A 23,910-nucleotide genomic window follows, 5' to 3' on the forward strand; every position below is an offset into this window, starting at 1 on the left:
TCATCTTAAAACTACTTGAATAACATGAAGTGTTATGTAGATGCTTAATAAAAATTTTTTATATCAATCAATAATAACCCTACACTCGTATCGTTTATTCGTGTTGTATTTGTATTCGTATCACTTACAGCGTAAGTGACATGTCATGACATATCACTGAAAAAATGTATACTTTGATATGTCTATTGTCACATGTATTCTCATATATGTATTTTGCCTATATATTGTTGTGTAAATTTTCATATATATTTTCATAGAAACTTTCTAGTTTTAAAGTTGATGAAATTGATCTTTTTTTTTTCTCAAAATCTAAAGTGTTGTTATTTTGATCAGTGATACTTCTATATAAACTACTCTTTGTTGTTCGTTTGCACTATGTTTTCCTTATCGTTAGTTAAAGTAGATGAATTTATGACATGTGAGAAGGATGACATCCTCGTAATTTATTTATAGCTGCACTTCTAACTTCTATAACTTGCTTTGTGTTTTACTTTCTTTTATATGGAAAACAATGTTTTATTTTTACAGAAAGGAGGAGAGAGAAAATACCCACGTTAAATTTGATTACTTAGCATTTCCTTTATATCAGTTTTGCATGTGTAGCAGTTGAGATCACTGTAGTAAGGAATACTTCATTTTAAAAGTTTATAAATTGTTAATCCAAAAGTAATCACTTATAAAAAAAATAGGGGTATATCCACTGGCCATATTATTACTTTCAAAACGCCCCTTGATACATTTTCCGCTAAAACTCCTTTGGTTTTAAGGTCATGCAGCTGCTTTACTTTCGAAACAATAGCCAATCAGTTTTGCTGTATCATTTCTTATATATTTTCTACAAAATTACAAAAGGTTACATGATAAAGATAAAAAAAAAAAAAAAGCACGAAATGGCTGCATCATCCTATTTATCACTAAAAAATAGGTGGCACTATCCTAGCTATATTTCAAAAGTATTACATTATCCTAGTTACTATTTTATTTTCTTAGATATAACTAAAAATTTAGTTTATTTTTTAGTAAAAAATAGACTGCTCAATGACATCATCCCTAGGTAATCAGGACAAATAGTTAATGGAACTTAAAATCTTTTTTTTACAGAACTTCATCGTTTAATGAATCGAATAAAAAAAAATGTTACAAAAATATTTTAACCTTCTGAGATTTGTTTTCTTCGAATTATTTTTTGATTAACTATTGATAAAGATGCTCTCGTTAGGGTACGCTTTTCTGACAAGATGTAAATTACCATTCATAATGGTATGCAATTTTTGTGACAATTTCAGATCGTTAAAATACCTAATAGAAATTAATAAATATGTGCTTTAGTCAAACAAAAACGGCTTTTAAAATAGTAATTTTAAATTATTTAATGTTTTTTTATTCGCGTGCGATTTTTATTTTATTATTTTCTTTCTCCTGTTTCATCTACCATGAAGACAACAGTGTGTTTTCTACTATCTTGGTAATATACCTTCTCTTTCTATTAAAAATATAAGACATAAAAAGATTAGCAAATTTATCATATTTTTTATCATTTCTTTTACTTTTGTTTTACTCTTCATTTGTATTACTCTTCAGGTGCTTACATTGGAAATGTTTTTTTTCCTAGTGCACCAGTATTTATTACCGGAAAAAATTATACAAGTTGAGGATTAAATCAAGAAGTAAACAGCACTATTATTTGTTAGTAACATAGTAGCAATTAATAAATCCAATGAAAATCTAAAGTTAGGAGAATTAATTACTTACATGTCCAACTACATTTCAATTATCAATTATAATAAACACACACGCATGTACACACATGCGCGCGCGCACACGCACACACACGCACACACACATACACACACACATATAATATAAATAAAACTACGGCAAAATTTTGGGAGAAAACTTCGTTTACTTGAAAGAAACGTAGTTTTAAACTAAATATTTTTAACAAAATACGTCAATAATTATTCTCCAAGCAATAGAAAGATTTTAATTTTTACATTACGAAGCAAGAATGCAAGAAGACATTTAAAATTATTAGGAATCATCGTGTGAGAGTGCTGATTTGTTTACGCGAAAATGTGTTTAGTCTTTGGGGAATGTGTTTGTTTTGTTAGGTTATGGTTGGGTGTTTGGGTGTTTAAGGTTAGGTTGTGGGTAATATGAGTGTAAAACAAACTTGACTTTAAGGTTAAGATTACCTCAGTTTTGTTTAGGTGTGTGCATGGTTCGTGTAACGGTGGACTCACTTTAAAATCTTCTCCTTCTCTATGAAATGGTCTCTTTACTTCTTAAGATTTTCTCTCATAAAAAAATTTTCCCATAATAAATTCTCTGTAAGATTTTCTCAACCTTTTTTTTTTCTGTGTCTGCAGATGTTTCTTAAATCAGGTGTTGATCTAGCATATGTAATTGATTTTATCTTTAAGTTCGTTTAGTGTTTTTGTTTCAACCTTTGAGTCATGGTTCTCTAAAACAGATTTCACCAGTTATCTCTTGATTAGAGTATGTTTCGAGTCTCGACTTGTTTGTAAAACTATTAAAATAGTTATGGAAATTTTGCGAACCTTATTAATTGAATATCATTTTATCAGCTTAGTTACATTTGATTTTATGGTCGTTTTTGCGAAAAGAGTTTAAAGGTGTGACAACTATAATGGTGTGATTGATTTATTTGTCATGCAACTGTATAGTCTGAGTAAAACTTAAAAATTATATTTTCATTTTCTTTCGTTTTCCCTCCTCACAATTTGTACTAAAATAACTGTGACCTGTTATTATCTTCATTTATTTTTAGTGTTCTTCGATTAATGCAATGTGGTGTAAATGACTTTTGCCCTTGCATGAGAAAACCATGTGCGAGTAAGTAGAATTTTTGTTATAAATATTTATTTCGAGGGTTTAAAGTCAAAAAAAGTTTATTTAAAAGAGAAAAAAATTTATCGTAGCATTTTTTCTATTCTAATAAAAAAAACTGATCAATCTTTTTTCGTTCCGTGCAAAACCATTAAACGTTAACTTCTTACCACAGTTAAACGTTAAAAAATTTTGAAAAAAACTCGTAAAAGTTATACTTTTGTAAAAAACGTTTGGGCTCGCTTGCCCTCGATACATCGTAAAAACTACTTAGTAGTTCGGGTTACGCGTTTTGTGTCGTTAAGGTTTTTTTTTTGTATCTTTTTTCTTTTTTTACAAATTTTAAGATTAGTAAATCAACAATAAGAAACTTAATAGCACTAAGAGAAGTACAAGAGCATTGAATATCAAAATACTATTAGAAAGAACAGTTACTGAAACAATAAATATAAAAAATAATGAATTACTAGCCTAGCGATAAAAAAAGTTGCTTTTTTTTTTGACAGTTTTGCGTGATTTTTATGTTTTCGGAGTCATATCACACACCAATTTTTCATATATGAAAATAAGGAGTGTGAGGAATTCGTTTTTTTGTACCAAATATTTATGCATTTTGATACACTAAAGCTTACACAAAAATCTAAATGAAATTAGCAGTGGTAGAAAATTTAAATAAGTGAGCAGTGATAGTAAATTGAATCTCCAGGTTTGTTTTCCCACCTTATTCTTCTTTTAGAGCTTCACCTTGTTCTTGCTCTTCACTTACAGCTGTTTGTTTTCAGTCACTTTCCAGTTTGTTCCCCATGTGCTCCAAGTATCGTTAACCCTTAGTTATAAAAACTTTTCTAAAAGATTTTGTTATACATGTGATGAACTTGTAATTAAAAAGCATAGTGCTCTGAGTGAAATAAAAGCTATAGTTAAGCAATAACATATTATGAGCTAAATTTAAAAAAAAAAATTATAACCCTTTACCCGATTTTTAATTACAATTGAAATTATATTACGAAAGATCTTTAGTTGATGCAAAAAAAAAAAAAAAAATGCCAGAAACGGTTTCTGCACCCAAAAGTACATAAGATTCAGCTGTATCTGTTTAAATGATTTAACATTAAACAAATAAAATCATGTAAATTCTTTTTTCATGTTATAAGTTTTGTTTTCCAGGCTTTTCAACTATATCAAATGATCTCTCCGCGCCATCTTGGAGCTTCCTATTTGAAAGTAATATACTTAATTCTGGATTAGAATCTTCAATTAAATTAAGTATTAATCAAGGAGCAGTAGTAAAAGTACCCGAAAGACATGGAACCGTGTTGTATTGCAATAAAGTGAATGGGTGTTTATCTCCACCTGTCTTGACGAACTTATCTGCTTTGCTTTGTGTTAAGTGAGTGGACTTGGTTTTGTTTGTTATTCTCAAAAAATACTCTTTGCATTTAATTTTACATAAATAACATTTCAAATGTAAAGACTCAACAAAATGCTCTTTTGTGTTTCATCTTTTTGATGCCCCTTTTAATTTCATCTGGATGCCAAGTGACGTCAAGAGATGCCAAGTGAGATAGATGCCAAGATGCTAAGAGATCCCAAGTGACTAGATAGCTTTGTTTCCTATTCATTTAAAAAAAGCTCTTCAAAACAATTTTTTAGAAAGACAACCTTTAAATTTTCCAAAGTCAATGAAAAACAAAAAACTTTTAACAGAAAATAAAACGTTGAGCTTTACACTTGAAAAAGGGTTGGGAAAGAGGATTGCTTTGAATTTTATTATACTTTATTAGAAATGTAAGCAGATGCAATTTGGGAGGATTTACAATTTCTTTTTGGATAAAAATGGGACCGAACGAGCAATTGAGGCTAGACCCAAATATAACTGAAAACGCGACGTATTTAATCAATTTCTCGGTAATTGATATATTTTACTTTTTTAAATTTTTGTTTAAAAAAGTTGTATAGTTTTTAACAACTAATATCTCTAAACTTCAGCTCATTTAGTGCTTTATCAACGTTGAAAATATAACTGCCTTCATAATTTTTTTACCTTAGTTTTCCGGCTGGTGAGCATTATCAAAAGATTTTTCTTTTGCCTTCATGCTGAATAAAAAAATGTGCTGAGGCTATTTTGAGGCTAGATGAAGATGGAAAGCAGAAGAGGGTGTAAAAAAATATATATTTAACTATGAAAAACACCCTGTTACCAATCTTCTCTTCATTTTATTAGTTAATTGTATAATATTTCTGTTTAATATACTATTTGTATCTTTATTTCCTCACTCTTTTAGTGTCTTTTTTTTTTTTTTTTAAGGAACAAAGCATAATGTTGAAATATGATCATATAAGCAAGATGTGGCAAATCGCCTCGAAATACAGGTAAATAAATAGAATTTTTTGTTGTTGCACATTATTCTCTAAAATAATCACCACCAAAAAACTTCATCATCTATTACATGGGGGTCAATTATACTTCGCCCTCCCTCCTCCCCTTCCAATAGGATATTACTTTACACCAAAGGTTTAATCTTTCTTAATTTCATGCATACGGGTTTAAATCAACTAGTGCTAATTTTAAAATTTAGTGGTTTGAAAGCGTATATTGAATTTTCTTGCGGAATTGTGGAAAGATGGCATCAAATAATAGCAGTGGTGACAAAAAGTCAAGCATTAAGTGCATATTGTGATGGAAAACTGATGAGGAATATAACTTGTGCGGATTTCTTGAAATTTTATAATCTTTTTTATTTTTTTAAAATCAAGAGTCTTTATTAATTATAATGATATAAAATAAAACAGTGATGACTTTAAATATGTTTATAAATATCTGAAATACCAATATAGTGACATCGCAATCAAACTTGTGGCCCTACATTAATACAACCAATATTTTTTCTGGACTCGGAGGAAATCCGAAATACGCACGTTTTTGGGTGGATAATTTTAAAATGTGGGACAAACCTTTAAAAACAGAAGAGGTTCAGAAAAACTTTAACGACGGTAAGATCTTTAATGACGGTAAGATCTTTAAATTTATGACGGTAAGATCTGAGGGTAAAATCTTTCACTTATGACGAAAGTTTTTTTTAACTTAATTGTAATTAAAGTAAACATTTTTGCTTTCACTTTATTTTTAAAAAAAAATTGGATGATGTTCTCGCTAAAATATGGCGCAAAGTAAAAAAACTTGACATGGAGATGTTAATTCTGTTAACGAATAAACAAAAGATGATCACTACCGTAAATTTCGTCACGGTCATATCACAATCGCCTAAAAGATTGTTTGTGGGTCTTGTCTCAGTAATTGAATTGTAAAGTGTATGCATTCTATTATAGTATGGCTAAATCGCTTAAATCATAAACCAATCAGAAAACAAATACATTCAGTTTCATTTCTACCCAAAATTCGTGTTTAGACTACAGTGACAATACTTTTTAATATGACGACGCCATTTATTTTGGATATCAAATGCCTATATCCTTATAAATCTCTAGGTAATACCCAAAATTATTTTTTGTCATAACTTGACAGCAACTAAGTTCAACAATTTCAAAGGCACCAAAGTGACGTAACAAAATTACCACCTATATCATTCAGTTTCTTTTTAGGTTTCAAAAAATAAAAAAATTGCGGTATGAGCGTAACGATGTGAAACACGATTCATAACGTTTGTAGCCTATACTAAAATGATTTCCGTCCGATTCATAACGTTTACTAAAAACTATAAGTCACATTTCAAAGGGACAGTCAGAAGTTACCTTTAAAGATGCAATTATATTTTTAAAGTAGAAAATGACGTTGTTAAGACGAGCCACAACTACTTTAACGGTTAAGCAAAATCGTTGTTAACTGAGTTGTAGAAAATGTAATAGAAAGAATCGGATTTTGAGCCGCGTAACGCCAACATCAGAACGAATTTTAAGGTGTTAGTGTTAGTTTATGAGTGTTAGTTTTTAAAAACCAATGATTGTCAAAACTTATTAAAAATAAGTTTCCTATACCAATATTCAGTGGTATTTACAATCTTTTGCAATTTTTAATGCGCAACTTTACTTTACTCTTTGATGTTTAGTCCTTAATAGATTTTTTTTAAATCAAAACAATTTTTTATTTTTCAAAAATTTATTTCATAGAACTCGAGGATTGATCGGTAAAATTAGCACGTGCGGATTTTTGGCAACAAAAAAGAAAAGAATGTTGAGGTTTTTTATCTAACAAAATTTTAGCATAAGTATATTGCAAAACGTTTGCTTTTCTTGTAAAATCTTAATTAAAAAAAAAAAATTTTTTTTTTGAGGTGTCGGTTTTTGTATTATTTTTGTTGGAATTCAGGGAAACCACGTCAGATTAGACTTTCTTGGTAAAGTTTTTTTTTTTTTCACTTCTAAATCATTTTATTTGCTCTAAGTGGAATTGTTTAAAGGAATGAGATCTAAGAGTTTTTTTTAACTACGGTTGAAAGTTAAGTAATAACTAATAAAAACTGCTAAATATTCAGTCAACAAATAATATCAACAAGTATTATTGTTTTGCGATTTAAAACTAAATTTTTATACTTGAAAATCTAGTCATTACGTTCTATTTAGATATATTCGAATTCGAATTTTATCTTAAAAATATCTCAAATTTAAAATAAACAGCTACACCGATTGACGTGAATCAATACAACTTCAAATGCCCCGTAACTTTATTGATCAAATCCGCAGGAGCTAAAAATTAATTGTAATGAAAAAATTAAATAAAAACAACAACTTATAAATATCAAATTGCAATTATATAAAACAAAACAAAAACATAACTTTTTGAACTTAGTCAATTATAAAGCCTACCAACAGCTTTTTATAATTTTACATTATTTCATGGTTTTAAGCAAAGAAAAAAATCATGAGGCGTCAGAGAACACAGCATTGGAACCATCTACTTTTCAAGTATTGTGTATAACACTTGATAATAGTCAAAGGAGTTCAAATAATTTTCCATACGAGACAGCAACATATTTTAACATCTTTTTAAAAAAAGACTCTGGGAATACCCTTTAAAATACATAAAACAAGACACACTCTTTCGATTACCCATCTCCTCAGTGAATTAATCTCACTACTTATAGCAGATTACATCTAGGGTTGTTAAGGGTTCCAATATAACTTTTATACAAACCTGGGCCAAGACCAAGAACTGTTTTTGAACCAGAAGGTATTTGTGTGCGACCTGCATCACATATTATTTGAGCATCAATTCCTAATGTTTTTGCATGTGTATACAAAGCTTTCCTAAATAAAAATATTAATCAAACATAAATAAAGGTTTTTTTAAACAAAGAAACTTCATTCTGTCAATTCCATTTTTCTTTATGAAATTTTTATCTGTATAAGGTTTGCTGAAATAGATCAGAAATAAAAAATAATCTTACAAGGTCTCCTCATCAGGACACTTGAGGGCCACTTTTGGACATCCACTATTTTGCCATGCATGCAACCACTAAAAGTAACATTGTACGTTTATTTTTAATTGATAATTTAAAGCGCCAATTTTTTAGTTTTAGTAAGAAATTTTACTTTTGAATGATTCTTTTCAGCTTTCAAATAAACATCAACAGCAGCATGGCAGCACTACAATATAAAAACACACTAAAATTAAACACCTAAATAATACAAAGTATAATTTTCAAATATAAAAACAAAAACTGCAGTCATGTGTTAGAATACTTTCCTACCCTTACTGTATTGGATGCAAGTTCTTATGTATTTGTCTTAAATAAACTATACAATCACCTATATGCATACGTATCTACACATGTATTTTCTAGCACACAGACAAGCTATAATTATTTAGAAACACAACATAAAATCAGATCAATATATTAAACTATAAGTTAAACAAATACATTTGAATATACAACATATACAGATGTATACGATTGTCAACCCCTATCTATGTGATATATTTTCTACCTTTTAGTGTTTGTTTTTGTGGTATAAAATCTAGTCTATTCTAACTTATTTTTTTTCACTGTTTAAAGCATTATATAATAGAATAATACACATCAAATCAAATTTTAATTAATAAAAGGGTGTTCAAAAAAAATCTGTAAAAAATGTTTATACATAGGTTATTTTATTTGCAACAACTTCCTATTTAGTTACAAATTTTATTCTCTATTAAAGTATATGATACATCACATAATTATTAGACATTTTTTCAAAAACGAGCCTCATGCAAGAAACACAAAGATACTTAATTTACAAATTTTATTTGACAAATCAATTTTATGGCAAAAAAGTTCAAGCTAGAACACTTTTAAACAGAAAATATTCAGAAACGAACCTTAGACAAAGTTAAGTATGCTTAAAACCATTCTGGCCTTGAAAGATTCAGGAGAAGTGGTCATATAGCCAAAAATTTGAATAAAAAAAAATTAAGTGTCTAAAAACCATGTTTGACCATTGTGATGAAGCTTCAAAAAGGCAGGTCGGTCAAAAATTTGAATGTAACTCAGCATTGATCAATCATACATTAATATGAAGACAAACATCTGTTGGAGTAAGAAAAATATACCAGAACAAACTGAAAAACAGTAAAACCAAACTTACAACAGCTGCAATTGCCTGTATTTGGATTCTTTAAGGAAAATCATGCATTATCAATAATAAGCCTTATTTCAATTTTGTGCACAGTATAATCAATGGAAAAGATAATTTCTACTTAACTGACATTGTACAATTGCTTTCAGCACCAATATATCAACACACTGCTAAGTTCAAACAGAAGATTTTAGTGTGGCTTAGTTTTTGAAACAAAGTTCTATTTTGTTCCAAGATATCTTAAAGTCAAACAATACACTTACCTAAAAGAGTGCATCAAGATGCAACTGGGACAATCCCATGAAGAACATCATTCTGATGTCAAGTGCTGGTTCTGGCCTGACCTGCCCCCCCCCCCCCCATTGCATTATGCCCAAATGGTTAAATTAGGTCAGAAAGAAAGTACTTTTGCTTTTTCATGAAATAGTTTAATTCATTACAATCTTCTGAATAGAGACAATCAAGCTACAATATAATCACCCTTATTATTAACAATTATTCTCTTAGTTAGATGACCAGACCATGAACATTCCTCAAGTTGGAAGTCCCTGTAATGAAAATGTTGATATCAAATTTGATAAGTGTGTTTGATAATACTGCCTTAGCTTAGGGCGACCAATCTGGAACTCATGTAAGTTTTAGTGTTGAATATGGGATTTTTGATCTAACATTTTATGTCAAGTGAACTACCTGTACTTGCTTATATAATTGCATGGAAATTTCTAGAAAAAGTACCATTGATGCATTTAAACAAAATGCTAGAACATTCTAGAAAATTACAGAACTTCCCATGTTCTAATGAGATCCATTTGTAATGGCGCAAGTGTGAAAAATACCAAATATGTATCTGAAGTTGATAGCTTTTTTTTTCTTAACAACTTTATTTTTTTAATATATGTATCCTGATTTGAGAATAACTGCAGGTATATTTTTGCTTTTCTGAAGAAGAAATGAAGATAAAAGCCATTAACACCTTTTACTTATTGCATTCTGACTGCTGTGTTTGGGCTTTATACATTAAAAAGTTATCTTTTATTGAATACTAGTTATTGGTTACATATAAAATACTATAAAAAGAGACAATTCTATTCAAGGGTGATGATTTTATTCATTTTGAGCCTCACAACAAAGTTTTTTTTACATTTAACTTTTACCATTGGAGGGTATATCTATATTTTTATAAAGTTTTAGTCAAAACCCAAAATATATTATTCATGGACAAAGTCAACACCTGAACAATTATCTCATTTTATGGTGTTTAGAAATAAAATTGCCATGATATGAAAAAAAGCTAGGACCTAACCTTGGTTCATACCTGTGCTGCAGCTTTTCCTTTGCCCATCGCCAAGTCTTGACGAACCACAAGCACCATTTTGTACTCACCAGAATCAACATAAGAAACCTAAATTAAGGAACAAGGAATCTTGGATCTTGGGTTAGATGATTAAACTGATTTTTTACATTAAAAATCAGTTCAAAATTAAAAGTCAAACTTAAAGATAAAAAAAATTTAACAACTTTAAATACTGGGGAGGAATTAGTATTAGGGAGGAATATTTTAATACTGCGACTAACAATCTTTTTGGTGTTTGAGTAAACATTTGAACTACATGAAAACTAGAAACTTTACACACTGAAATTTCTTATACATAATTTTATGAACCAAACTTTTAAATTCAATAATTCTATTTCAGGCTAAATCGTTTAGTCCTCCACTTTGCAACTACAAGCACATTTCTTTAAAAAGATATTTAATTTAATATTTAACAGAACTTTAAATTAAGCTGGTTTTTAGATGTTAATGTTTTTAGATCATTAATGTTTCATCATTTAATTCTACTCTCTCAGATGTCAATGTATTATTATTATTATTATCTGATAAAGTTTGCTCTACACAAGCATTTCCATTCAGAAATGTTAAACAGTTCTTTGCAATTTTATGAAGAAATCCATACTTAGTATTTCTATATTCAGTACTACCTTGGAACACTTTAGCCCAGTAATGGTCTACTCTTTCAAATTTATTTGTATTTGAATCTAAATACCAGTGTTCTGAAATATTACCTGCTTGGTATAACTTACATTCACCGTTTACAAACAATTCCTAAAAAAGGGACTTTTATATCATTTTTGATCTTCTGACCAAATTAGCACAAAAGATCCATTTTTTTCCTTTGCTGTATGGCGGTAATTTTATCAAACATCAAAGTGAAAGCAGCAGGAATTGATTTTATATAGCCACAAATTATTTCTCCAATAATGCTCCAAGACTTTCTTGAAGAATATATAAAACTTTATGGTAACTCATTGTAAAACCCTGACAAATCTTATTATTTGGAAATATCTTTTAAAATAATGATATATTGTCACAATCTTAAAGCAAGATCATTCCCAGTGACATTAAACAGCCTTCATTTAAAATATGAATTCAAAATAATCATTTTTATTAAAATGCCTTCTGCACCTGAAACTTTATATTTAGTAGAACATTCTAATTTTACAATTAATACATCTAATTATTCAATTTTTCTTTTTCACCTAAAAGAGTTTGTTTTTGAATCTATATATAAATGGCGAGCTGTGTTTAAAAATCTAATATCAGACACTTATTTATGTTTTAGAGTTGAAGAATGCTGAAAAAGAGCTTGGAAACCAATTAAGCTGTATTTTAACTCATTTAAAAATAGTTTAAAAACAGAATATTCTAAGTTCTAAGAATTATTCTAATATTGGATATTTTATTGTTCATATTTGTATTTTTTTTGCTAAAGGTTACCTCTTTATTATAGCTAAGCATGCTGCTCTGTCAAATTAAACTTGACGTTGGACTGCAATGGGTTAAAGACCTATTTTTCACTTCCACTTCTTGACAAATAAAGTCAATAACACAAAATTATCCCATACAATAATACTGATTTTTGAACTGATTTTTTTAACAAAAAAAAAAAATTGTTCATGTAATAAGAAAAAAAGGTTGAGTTGAAATCAAGTAAAAATAAAGTTAAAATTGAAATTAAAAATTGAAATTAAAAATGCACTAAACAAAGTACACAACAACTCCACAAGTTGCATTATTTAAAAGAAAAACATCTCACATCTTTATTTATGAATAAAAACAACTCAACTCAATGAGTAAAAAACCAAGACTTTAAAATGTACAAAATGTGAAGAAAATAATGACAATATTGAAAAAAAAAAAAGAAAAAAAAAGACAACTTGACAACCTTTAAAAAACAAAACCAATGCAAAAAAGTACATTTTTTTTTTTTTGCTTAAAAAAGCTTTTTTAATAAAAGATCACCTTATAAAACATGCTAAGGCTGCTGGTAGTAACAACATACAATCTTATATGAGATCAAACTTAATGATCTTTTTATGAAAATGGAAGAAGCTTTCCACTGAGCTTCATATAACAATTCAAATGTTAGAAATTTTGGGTGCCCAGTCAACAACATATTGGTTTCAACAGTAACATACATAAGTATGCAGCTTTTCCTAGAAGGAAATTTATAACTCTTTTACTATATGGTTGCTACATACTACCTGATATTTATCTATTTCTATAGTCTTATACTATATACTAAGTAATATTTTAACTTAAATAATTATAGTTTATCATAATCTTCAAATTCGTTATTTGCTGTATGAACCAACCTCAGACAAATCAACTTTTTGTTTAATAGTATTTTTCTTCTTTTGAAGTCCAAATAGAAGAACTACCAGTGTGCCACCAATCATAACTCCTACCAGTACACTTACTACAACTATCATCCAAACTTTAATATCATCAATCATTTTGACCTGCTCTTCTGTTGTATTTTTGTGATTTAATGTATCTAATAGAAGATAAAAATGTAAAGCTACCAACAATCTTTACACATATAAATCCATAAATGTATTTACATAAATATATACAATGGAGAAAATCTAATGCTTATTTTTTTATAACAAACACGAGAAATGTTTTTTATGAAAAAAATGAAATAGCTTGAGCATGCTGTTTTTTCATAATGAGTAAAAGTTCAAAGGTACAAAAATTAGGTATAAAGGTATAAAAATTTTAAGAGTAAAAATTAAAAAATTTTGTGCAGAAAACTTTTAAAACTTAACCACATATTTTCTCCTGAATTTTAATTATCTTAGCAGCTAACTGCAAGAAAAAAATTATGCATAAAAAATTAAAACATTTTTTGATGAGTTGTTGACAGATGTTATGGCCATGGTAAAGAAATATAAATAGCATATTAGGCTTTTATCAAATAAATAAGCATAATGTATACATATTTAAGTGTTAAATATAGAATAATAACAAATAAGACATGACAAAAACACAAACATATATATCAGATAGTTGTCCAGTAGGAAAGTAATTTATTATGTACAGAAAAAATTAATGCAATGAGCATAAAGTTAATGTAAAGTTTTTATAAAGAAAAAGTAAAACAGAGGAACCTTTTCTTCATTATAAATAAATATCCTTATTATATCTTCATTATAATTAAATATTCTTATTATATCTTCATTACAAATAAATATCCTTATTATATCTTCATTATGAATATCCTTATTATATCTTCATTATAAATAAATATCATTATTATATCTTCATTATAAATAAATATCCTTATTATATCCTAAATAAACAAATAATACACAAAATCAAATATAATGCATAGTGGTTTAGAAAAAGCAAAGTTATTGAATAAAAAAGTAAGCAATCTATATAAAAATAGGGACTTAAGAGATTGAAAGATTACAGTTTGAAGCTAATTACTGCTGTGTGCATGCTTGGAAAAAAAAATTACAATAGCTTGCAAATAAAATTTTTCATTTCAAATTCAAGACTGTAGTGCAAATTATTCTGGTAACTTGAGTGAACAGCATTTTAAAAAAAAAGTATTATTAAAGGTTAAGGGGTATTAAAAAAAAAAAAAAAAAAAAAAAGATTTGAAACATACTTTTAAAGTAATAAAAGAAATCTATGAAATTAAATCATCTTCATTGTTAGGTATAATTTTTTGTGTGTCACATTTTTACTTATAAATTTTTTTATTCTACAATTAAACTCCCCAATTCTATTTAAAAAAAAAAAATACTTGACATAAATTAAAAAAACCCTAAACAAGATTTTAAAAAAACACATTTACTTAATGAAAACATAATTATTATTGCAATCAACAAAAATCACTTTTCTCTACTATAAATCAACAATAATTCAGTTTCAAATTGTTTAGTTGAACTTTAAAACAATTCGTTAAGGAGACTGACTTGTACCTATTTGGCATATAAATAACTCTATTGATTTGATAAGTATAAAAAAAAATTCAAACTTTAAATAAAAAATATTGTACTCATGCAATTAATCTTTATATTTCTTCAAACTGATCTAAAAACCGACAGAGAATATGTTCAATACACATATGTTCAATACACTTACATGTGCGCTCGTAAGTACCATGAAAGACGAGCGATTGAGATTTTTCAAATACATATATTATATTATGAAATCTCTCATGTTAACTAGAGAAAAAAATGTCAGGCTTCTATTTAAAAATTTTATAATGACAAAAAAGAAATTTTGATAAGGTTTAACTTTAGCGTCGTAAATCTCATAAGAAAAAAAAGTAACGATTATTTCATCCTAAGACAGGCATTAATATTCAGAAATAAATGTTGAAAGGAAATGTTATATTGACGATGCAAATGTTATCAAGCAAATTTATGGTTAAAATAAAAGTTAGTTAGTTATTTGTTTCAAAAATAATTTTATTTATCTTCTTCCTTTTTTAATTTTACAATGGGTTTTGCCGCCCGTTCTACTTAATAGGGGATATCCAGGGGCGGATCCAGAGGGGTTCAAAGGGTGCCCCAGCACCCGTCAACTTTCAACAAGCAAAGTTTACTATTTTGTTGCATTTTGTTATATATGAAAATTAAATTGTTAAAATATTTTATTCAACTCAAAATTTGCGATTTAATTTTTTGTGAAGGATGTCGTAAATAATTATCTTTGTTGTTGTGTTAGCGCTAGCGTATTTTATATATATTTATGTTTCGACTAGGAAACTCCAGTATAGTCGCTTTCTGATTGGCCTGCTCCCCTCAGAATTATTTCTGATTGGCCTGCACCCTTCAGAAGCTATTTTCGATTGGCTTGGTTTCTTAAGCTAATCAAAACTGGTTCTGAGGGGTGCTGACCCAATCAGAAAGATCTCTGAAGGGTGCAAGCCAATCACGCATAAATCAGAAAAGAGGGTTTTCACTAAGCTTTTGGTTAACTCGTAGGTTAAGGGTGGAATGCAAGAACCGAACTTGAGTCAAGTTCGACTTGAAATCTCAAGTTCGACTTTGTCAAGTCAGACTTGAAAAATTGACTTGAGCGAATGCGTAAACGAGACTTGAAAATTTCAAGTTCGTGCTTGAGAAAGTCGAACTTGAAAAATAGTCGAGGCGTTGAATTTAGGGCGTTTATCGGAAAATGCACTTCGCAACCAATAGCGGTAATGGATTTTTTTTACGGGAAAAACCTTTTACTGAAACAAATTCCGTGTAATGATATTTGTATAATATACGATTAAATAAAAAGTTAATGACAGTAAAAAAAAAAAAGTTCTTGCTATGTATTTTACATCAGAAAAATAAATTCATCTTGGCACTTTCAGTTCCAAATCCTAAGTTGTTGGTAAACAACGGTTGGTCAAATGTACCACTTAAGTGATCAAGACAATTTCTCTTGATTTCTCCATTTTAACAGATTCCATTTGAATTAAAATACATGCAAATGTTCTAGAAAATGCAGAATCTTATTTTGACGCTTTTTGGGGATGATACTATACTACAATGTATTTTTATTTATCTTTTTACTAATACTTTAATGAAAATAATGGTTTTTTTTAAAAATACTGAGAAAATTACTTTAAACAAAATTAGTTTTCTCAATACTAATACTACATAATACTATGTGTGTGTGTATATATATATATATATATATATATATATATATATATATATATATATATATATATATATATATATATATATATATATATATATATATACCTACACATATATATACCATTTACATATGTAAGTATACCATTTACATATGTAAGTCAATAGAGATCACATATGGAGACAGGTCTTCTGAAATTATTGGGCCACTTATAGAAACAGAAAAGAAAACTTTTAAAAACCATTGATAGCATCTTGCTCATTAACACATGAAAAAGAACAAAGTTTAACGTTAAACAAAAATCTCTTAATAAAAAAAAATACAAAAAAGCAATATAATGAAATTCATGATCTTGATAAAGAACTAATGCAAAAACAAATAGAAATAGATGATATAAAAAAAAACTCTCTCCAGAAAAAGCAACAATACAAACAAAACTTTGTAAAAATTTTCACAGTTAAAATTTTCACAAAGTTTTAAAAAAGCAACACAACAGAATTATTCTATGTGAGGATTATTATTTTCTAACAATATCAGATCCAAATTGTTTTTGGAATGTTTGAATTTATCACTTTATTTTTTATTGAAATTGTTTTTTTCATATATAATACTATTTTGAAATATAAAATGTAATTCTTTTGAAATAATATGTAGTATAAATATTTGAAAATAATGTTTTTGTTATTAGACCCTTTATCCATTATCAGACACAAATTTTTTTTAAAAAAAATAAGTCTGAAATTTGACTTTTGCTTTGTTTCTGCAAAAATATCTTTAGTGAATGCTTTAGCACCACATTCTTCATTGCTATTTTGTATTTCATTGCCTCCACAATAATCATTTTGTAGAAGGGCAATGTTGTGAAGCACAAAACAGGGTATTATTATAGCTATGGAATTTTGCAGTTTTGTTCCTAAGGGAATGTTAAGACAAGGGTATTGTTTTTTTTTGATATACCAAAACAATATTCAACAACAACATTCAACATGTGTGTACTTCTCAAGTTGTAATTGTATCTGATTTCATTTTCATTTTTGGGTTAGAAAAAGGTGTCATTAAATATTGTTTATAAGGATAGCCAGAATCACCTGAAACATGAACATGTTGGCGAGCTTCTAAAACTTGTTTAATAGCTGAGTTAGCAAAAACAAATGAATCCTGAACAATTCCAGGCCATTGAACACAAGCAGATAAAATTTCATTTGAAGCACCTGCAATGACCTGGCAATTCAAAAAAAAATCCCTTTTTGTTTCGATAAATTTCTGAGCTTTCTCCACAAGGAATTATTATAGGAATATGTGTTCATTAATTGCTTCTATACATCCTGGGAATCCTTGAATTTGGTAAAATCTAAATAATGGTTGATAAATATAAATATTTTCTTTATCTAAGAAAAGTTTGAAGTTTGTATGAAATAGCAAAATCAGATATCCATGAAAACTTATAAGCACTTTTGCTAAATTATCAAAAAATCAGCTTCTGTTGGAAACTTTATGTACTGATATCTTTTGTTAGCCATTCGAATTGAAATGTTCTAAACCACTGGACAAACAGTTGAGTTTCAGCTCTTCCAAATCTCCTATTATTCTCTAAAAGAGTTTATTTATTGTTGTAATCATTTGTTGGTATAAAATGTTGTTATTTAAAAACGTAATGTAAAATCTACAATAAGAAGGTGCCATTTTCTGATACCGTTTCTTGAATATCTACTCACTTGGAATGAACCAGTAGCATAAAACCGAAATGCAATAGCCAGTTGTTGTACAGTTGAAAGAGGGCACCCTCGATTGTTAACATTGTTGTTAATAATGTCATTAGCTAATATTAAAAAGGTTTTTTTGAAAAATCTGTAGCACCTTTTAAATTCTATACCGTGGTAAACTTCTAAAGGATTAGCTCTGTCAATAATAAACCTTGGTATGTGACTTGGCTTATTTTTTTTTCTTCTTCTTCTAAAATTCAGCTCATACCGATTCATTTTTGAACATTTAAAAAAAAGTTTTTTTAATACTTCATGTAATTGTAACTACTTCTCATGAACTCTCTTTTACTCCTTTTACACGTATCACCTCTTTGTATAACTGCAACTATTTATTACTAAATGGAATTTACTTTTATACTGTATCACAAAAATGTGCCTTAATCAACAGCCTTTTATAATGCTAGGATGTTCGACATTTCAAAAAGCTAATAAACATTTCTAATGGCATCAAAATATGACATGTTGAATCATTACATACGAGTTACAGGATGTTTTAAAAGACACACGTTTTCGCAATGTTAATATTCAGTTTTCTGTAATGAATTCATTTAAAAATATACTTTCACAATGTAACCTTCTAAATTAATTAGGTGAATATGCCCAAGTAACTACTTTTGGGCGCTAATTTACTTTTCTACCCCCCTATTTTTATTTTTGATTATGATAGAGAATTTTATCCTGATTAAGAATCGTATAAAAACATACACCTGAAAACCAAAGGAAAGTTCTCTAATTTGATGTTGAAGTGTCAAAAAAATATTCCAAAAACGCTAATATTCGCCATCTTTTTTTACAAAACTACTAAGTTAATAATTCATGCAGTAAACATGAAATTATTTATTAAAAAAACTTTATAGCCCGGTTTTTATTTCGCTAAAACATTTTATAGAGAAATTTGTTATGTATTTTCTTTTTAAGTATTTTTTTCTTGAAAAAACTTCGAATTTCAATAACTTTTTTTCTTATTTTCAGATTATATAGATTTTTTTAAAAATATATTAATGATTTTAGATAAACAAATGTTTATCTAAAATATACAAAATATACATAAATATTATTCAAACGGGATATTCATCTACAACTTGGTTCCAAAAGTGAAAATAAGAATGTTCTTTAAAACGTTGCGCCCACATAAATTCTGACAAATAATCGGGAATCATTTCTCGATTTGTGGGCCCAAACATAGCTTTAAATTTGGCTTTGCTTCTTTGCCACATTGCCTCAACCCTGTTTGTTGTAACACTTGTTGCGGGATCAACAAAATGTAAAGTATGGTTTACTGTACCATGTTGAAAGCCTTGCGCTGCTAAACCTCGGTATGCTGCCCACATATCGCTCCATATTTCAGTTCCAGGACGAATCCATTGTATGATGATGGGTAGTAAGGTTGCAGCATCGCGGTGCGCTACAGGAATGAGTAACCCTTCTTTAGTCGCTATATCGTACGCACCAAAAATCCATTGATCTTCCACAATTCTACCTCGGTTGTGTTTCCTTCTTGAAAAAAGTGATTCATCTATTTCCACTATTGAACCTGGTCCTCCTAATTGCACACGGTTATTAAGGAAATAAGTAACGGCAATGTCTCTACAAAATTGATTCCAATCAACAACAGTTTTATTGCTACCAATTTCTAAATCCTTTTGAATGTCTTCTACTGAAAGGCCACGACTTTTTCCGGCGCTACGAGTCCAAATATAAGTAATACCTAATACTTGCCAAAGTTTCAGTTGAGATCTTTCAAAAAAACTCCCAACACGAATACTTATTTTCTTTTTGCATTGTTTTTGCATGCATCTCCAAATCTTTCCATCGACATTATCACTATTTTGTTCGTTGCACTGGATGTTACATCGAGGACAGACCATATTGATAGCAAGTAAACCAAACTCCCTGCACCAACGGATACACTCGTTATTATTGTTTTTAAACCTGCGACCAATTTCCGGTAAATTAAGGCTATCAAATTCAATAATAGTCGGTCGTCTAGCATTCGCCATTTTAATTTTAAAACAGAAATAAAGAAACATTTCTTATAGAGAGAGTCTTTTATAATTACATTTTGTTTTTTGCAAATTTTTTGCATCGGAATTTTCATGAATACTTTCTGAATTTTCATGAGAATTTTAATTACTTTTAAACTACAGAAACCAGGCGGCGTAATTAAATAGTGAAATTTTAAAGTGTTGTAAAAAAAGATGGCGAATATTAGCGTTTTTGGTATATTTTTTTGACACTTCAACATCAAATTAGAGAACTTTCCTTTGGTTTTCAGGTGTATGTTTTTATACGATTCTTAATCAGGATAAAATTCTCTATCATAATCAAAAATAAAAATAGGGGGGTAGAAAAGTAAATTAGCGCCCATAATACTATTAGAGAAAAATTTTTGCTTAATGAAAAATCTAAACTAAGTGTATTACATAAAATATGCAAAGTTTCAAATATACAGTTTCCCATCTCAATGATTTCGAGCAGAAAGCGATTTTCAACCAGTGAGGTAATAATTTGTTTCTTAAATAATTATATTAATTTAAAAATAAAAAAACAAACGAAATATTTATGTGTGTGTGTGTGTGTGTGTGTGTGTGTGTGTGTGTGTGTGTGTTGAATTATAGTTAAAATAATAGCAAATAAAGAAATCATATATAACTTTTTTTGCTTAAACATTTTACTACAAACTTATTTTTATTTTAAGCTGAAAGATGTGTAAAATTTTGTACTAGGTGCTTAAAATTTAAAAATATATTTTTCTAGTAAAATTTTGTTCATGCTTAAGTATAATTTATTTATATCATATTTCAAGGAGAAAATAATCAATTATGTTATAACTTATTTTATGATTGAATAATACCAAAATTACATTTAGTAAATGATTTACCAGTAAGTTATTTTATGACTTAAAATTGTGTAATAATTATTTTGTGGCATAACATCATTAAATTATGTTACCTCGCTCATGCTAATTTTTTGTTTTTTTATTAGAACTTCTCCAAACGGAAACTGTTTATTTGATGCTTGTTCTATATCATTAATTGGAAACGAATCTTTGTCAGAATACTTTAGATATTTGACCAGTATCGAATTATATACAAATGCAGATTTTTATTCAAACCATCCAATTATTTTTTCTCAAACTGATGTTACCAAATTTCGAAGAACTGATGAAAACACAAATATATTATATCATAGTATTAATAATTATTTTTAATAGTGAGTTGTAATACAATTGTGTTATAATTGCAATATAATGTGCATGACGCAGATGTTTTTAGAAGTTAAACTAGATGGTTACTTTATATATTTCTAAGTTTCTGTTTAAAAATCATATTAGAAGCAAAATTTGGATAGTTCCATTGAAACTAGATTTTTATTAAAAGTTTCTTTTATCAGTTCTACATTTTGTAACTATTCTACTAGTTTATTTTAGTTTTCCTACTGTTGAAATATGATTTTAATTTAGTAAAGTTTCATGATTTGAAATTTACTATATTAGTCATAAGCTAACAGTTTAGAAAAAGAAATTTAGCACAGTTATGGTAAGAAATTTGTTTACTTTTAACATTTCAAAACTGGGTTTTATTGTTCAATTCTTATGCCATTCCTAGTTTATGTTATATGCCATAAAAATAATTGTGTATTCAATGTTTGGGTTCATGAAATTAAACCCTGTTTATTCGGCAGGCGAGAGTAATTATTTTTATTATCATTTTTATTAGCTATAACTCTGTTATTGAATTGTTAATGATATAAAAGTCAATTACTGCTAATAAAATTAAGTTGCTGCATTATTTTGCATACAAAATACTATTATGGAAATAAAATAGACATGTTTATAAGAATTGTAACCTTTCTTTTCTGATTATTTAATCAAAATACGGGCAGTTTAAAGGGTATAAAAAGATGGGCAGACAGGTAAAAGACCCAGAGGGATTGAAAATTTAAAAAGTTGGTGAAAAATATAGTCAAACTACGTACGTATTCGTTGCCTTGAACACCTCTTAAACAAACTTGTACACTTTTGGGTGACTCTCTCCCCCGTACTTTATAAAAACCTTTTTTTATGACCCCCCCCCCCCCCTTCGCAAAGCGTGCGGGGGGGGGGGGGTAATGAACATATCTTCGCAGTACATACTTGCTCAGCACCCCTCAAAAAAAAAGCTAGATCCGCCCCTGATATCAGTACTTCGGTTCTCGTGCTTTTAATTTTACGCAATTTATTATATTTCACTTTGAAAAATGGCCGTTAGATCAATAGCAATTATCGTAACTGTGAATAAGTTTTTACCTGCCGCAGATATTCTTTTTAAGAATAATACTTTGTTATCCTTGCTTTCAAAGTTCAATTGCTTCTCGGTCTAATGGCTAAGATCAAGTGTATCTGGCCTTGGCCGGTGTGCTTGTATTAAGCTGATAACTTACTTTTTTTTGCCTCGCCCGCTCTTCAAAGGGGAGGCAAACTCAGGGTCGACGTGCTACTGGGTCTTCCCAGGAAAGGAGTGGGTAGTCTGCAAAACAGTCACTGGAAGGCTAAAAACACTACAATACCTCAAAATTCAATGATGATTTCTCTACTTTGCAATATGTAGCTAGGCAACGATTTGTGGCAAACAATGTTTATGTAGGATTAGGACTATTGTAATTGTAATGAAAACAATAACAGTAACAATAATTATTGTTATTATATTAACTTAATTTAGAAACAATAACAAAACTTGTGATTTACAACTATTGTAATTCTGTAATACAATAACAATAAATATTGTATTGCAATTAATCTTTATAAAACAATAACAATATCTGAAAAAAAAGTGTATTGTAATGACCCACTACAATAACAAATATTGTATTGTAATTCGTCTTTGTAATACAATAACAATAACCCTTAAAATTAACCTTTAAAATTAACCTTAAAATTTTAAAGGTTAACCTTAACACTTAAAATTAACCTTAAGTTTTTAAAGGTTAACCTTAACCCTTAAAAATAACCTTATAATTTTAAAGGTTAACCTTAACCCTTAAAATTAACCTTGAATTTTTAAAGGTTAACCTTAACCCTTAAAATTAACCTTAAAGTTTTAGAGGTTAACCTTAACCTTTAAAATTAACCTTAGAAAATTAACCGAAGTATTCGGTTAACCATACAAAATAACTTTTTGTACGGTTAACCCAATATGAATTTTTTTTAAAGTGTATAAACTAGAAACAGTGTTGCAGTTTAAAGACGACAAAGTCTCATGCAGAGGTGGTGTTTAACCCCCCCCCCTTTTTTTTTTTTTAATTTGGCATCTATCTAGAAGAGAGAAGTTAAATGAATTTAATTTAATTTAATTATCTGTAAGAGAGAGTTTTTCTCTTTTCACTTTTACAATCAGTGCTTGTTTACTAATTGTGTTGAAAAGTTCTACATATATATATATATATTCAACTTCAACAAACTTCAAATTCAAATTGATCAAGTAAGAAATTTATTTATTTATTTAATTTTTTATTTATAATCACATTATGTTTGAGGGTATATTTAAGTGCGTCACCTTAAAACAGTAATTTCTAAAACATCTTTTTCAACTAAGCACTGAATTTCTTTCCAAATGATCGCCATGTTTTTTATCAATAAATTAAAATATTATTTGCGAGTACGAAAATCTTTCTTTTTGGCATTTTGGAAATTTTGTATTTTCATTTTTTTATGTGACCCTAGCAAAAAATTACTAATTAAGAATCATCAAATAAATATAGAAGAGAAACATTTCGATAACAATTTTTCAT

At 28.3% G+C, this 23,910-nt stretch overlaps 3 protein-coding genes across 5 annotated transcripts; 1 reads left to right on the forward strand and 2 right to left on the reverse strand.

Moving 5' to 3' along the window:
- The first annotated feature begins 1,341 nt into the window (after positions 1 to 1,341).
- Positions 1,342 to 9,773, forward strand: LOC145193635 (uncharacterized). Of its 2 annotated transcripts, XM_090068249.1 has the most exons (8): positions 1,342 to 1,465; positions 2,792 to 2,856; positions 4,018 to 4,240; positions 4,635 to 4,758; positions 5,159 to 5,223; positions 5,430 to 5,557; positions 5,689 to 5,844; positions 6,979 to 9,773. In XM_090068249.1, exons 1-8 carry the CDS (start codon positions 1,434 to 1,436, stop codon positions 6,990 to 6,992), a joined length of 807 nt encoding a protein of 268 aa, XP_089924375.1. In that variant the 5' UTR covers positions 1,342 to 1,433; the 3' UTR covers positions 6,993 to 9,773. The 2 variants fall into 2 exon arrangements, with proteins under 2 accessions (XP_089924375.1, XP_089924376.1); XM_090068250.1 differs by lacking the exons at positions 5,159 to 5,223; positions 5,430 to 5,557; positions 5,689 to 5,844; positions 6,979 to 9,773 and adding an exon at positions 4,900 to 5,106.
- On the reverse strand, positions 7,212 to 22,168 carry LOC145193636 (peptidyl-tRNA hydrolase 2, mitochondrial-like). 2 transcript variants are annotated; one of them, XM_090068252.1, is made up of 7 exons: positions 22,120 to 22,168; positions 13,081 to 13,262; positions 10,742 to 10,828; positions 8,401 to 8,454; positions 8,256 to 8,323; positions 8,003 to 8,115; positions 7,212 to 7,554 (listed from the first exon to the last, which is right to left on the reverse strand). In XM_090068252.1, the coding sequence occupies exons 2-7, from the start codon at positions 13,219 to 13,221 to the stop codon at positions 7,505 to 7,507; spliced, it is 513 nt and encodes a 170-aa protein (XP_089924378.1). In that variant the 5' UTR covers positions 13,222 to 13,262; positions 22,120 to 22,168; the 3' UTR covers positions 7,212 to 7,504. The 2 variants fall into 2 exon arrangements, with proteins under 2 accessions (XP_089924378.1, XP_089924377.1); XM_090068251.1 differs by lacking the exon at positions 22,120 to 22,168 and adding an exon at positions 14,864 to 14,969.
- LOC145198368 (uncharacterized) lies at positions 14,035 to 20,141 on the reverse strand. Its single transcript, XM_090067975.1, has 3 exons — positions 19,206 to 20,141; positions 17,467 to 17,599; positions 14,035 to 14,060 (listed from the first exon to the last, which is right to left on the reverse strand). Exons 1-3 carry the CDS (start codon positions 20,139 to 20,141, stop codon positions 14,035 to 14,037), a joined length of 1,095 nt encoding a protein of 364 aa, XP_089924101.1.
- Positions 22,169 to 23,910: the final 1,742 nt, after the last annotated feature.

The sequence above is a fragment of the Hydra viridissima genome, unplaced genomic scaffold (assembly GCF_058129835.1).
Source record: "Hydra viridissima isolate aposymbiotic clone 2 unplaced genomic scaffold, HvirCarnegie_v1 scaffold_12, whole genome shotgun sequence".
NCBI classification, from domain to species: domain Eukaryota; kingdom Metazoa; phylum Cnidaria; class Hydrozoa; order Anthoathecata; family Hydridae; genus Hydra; species Hydra viridissima.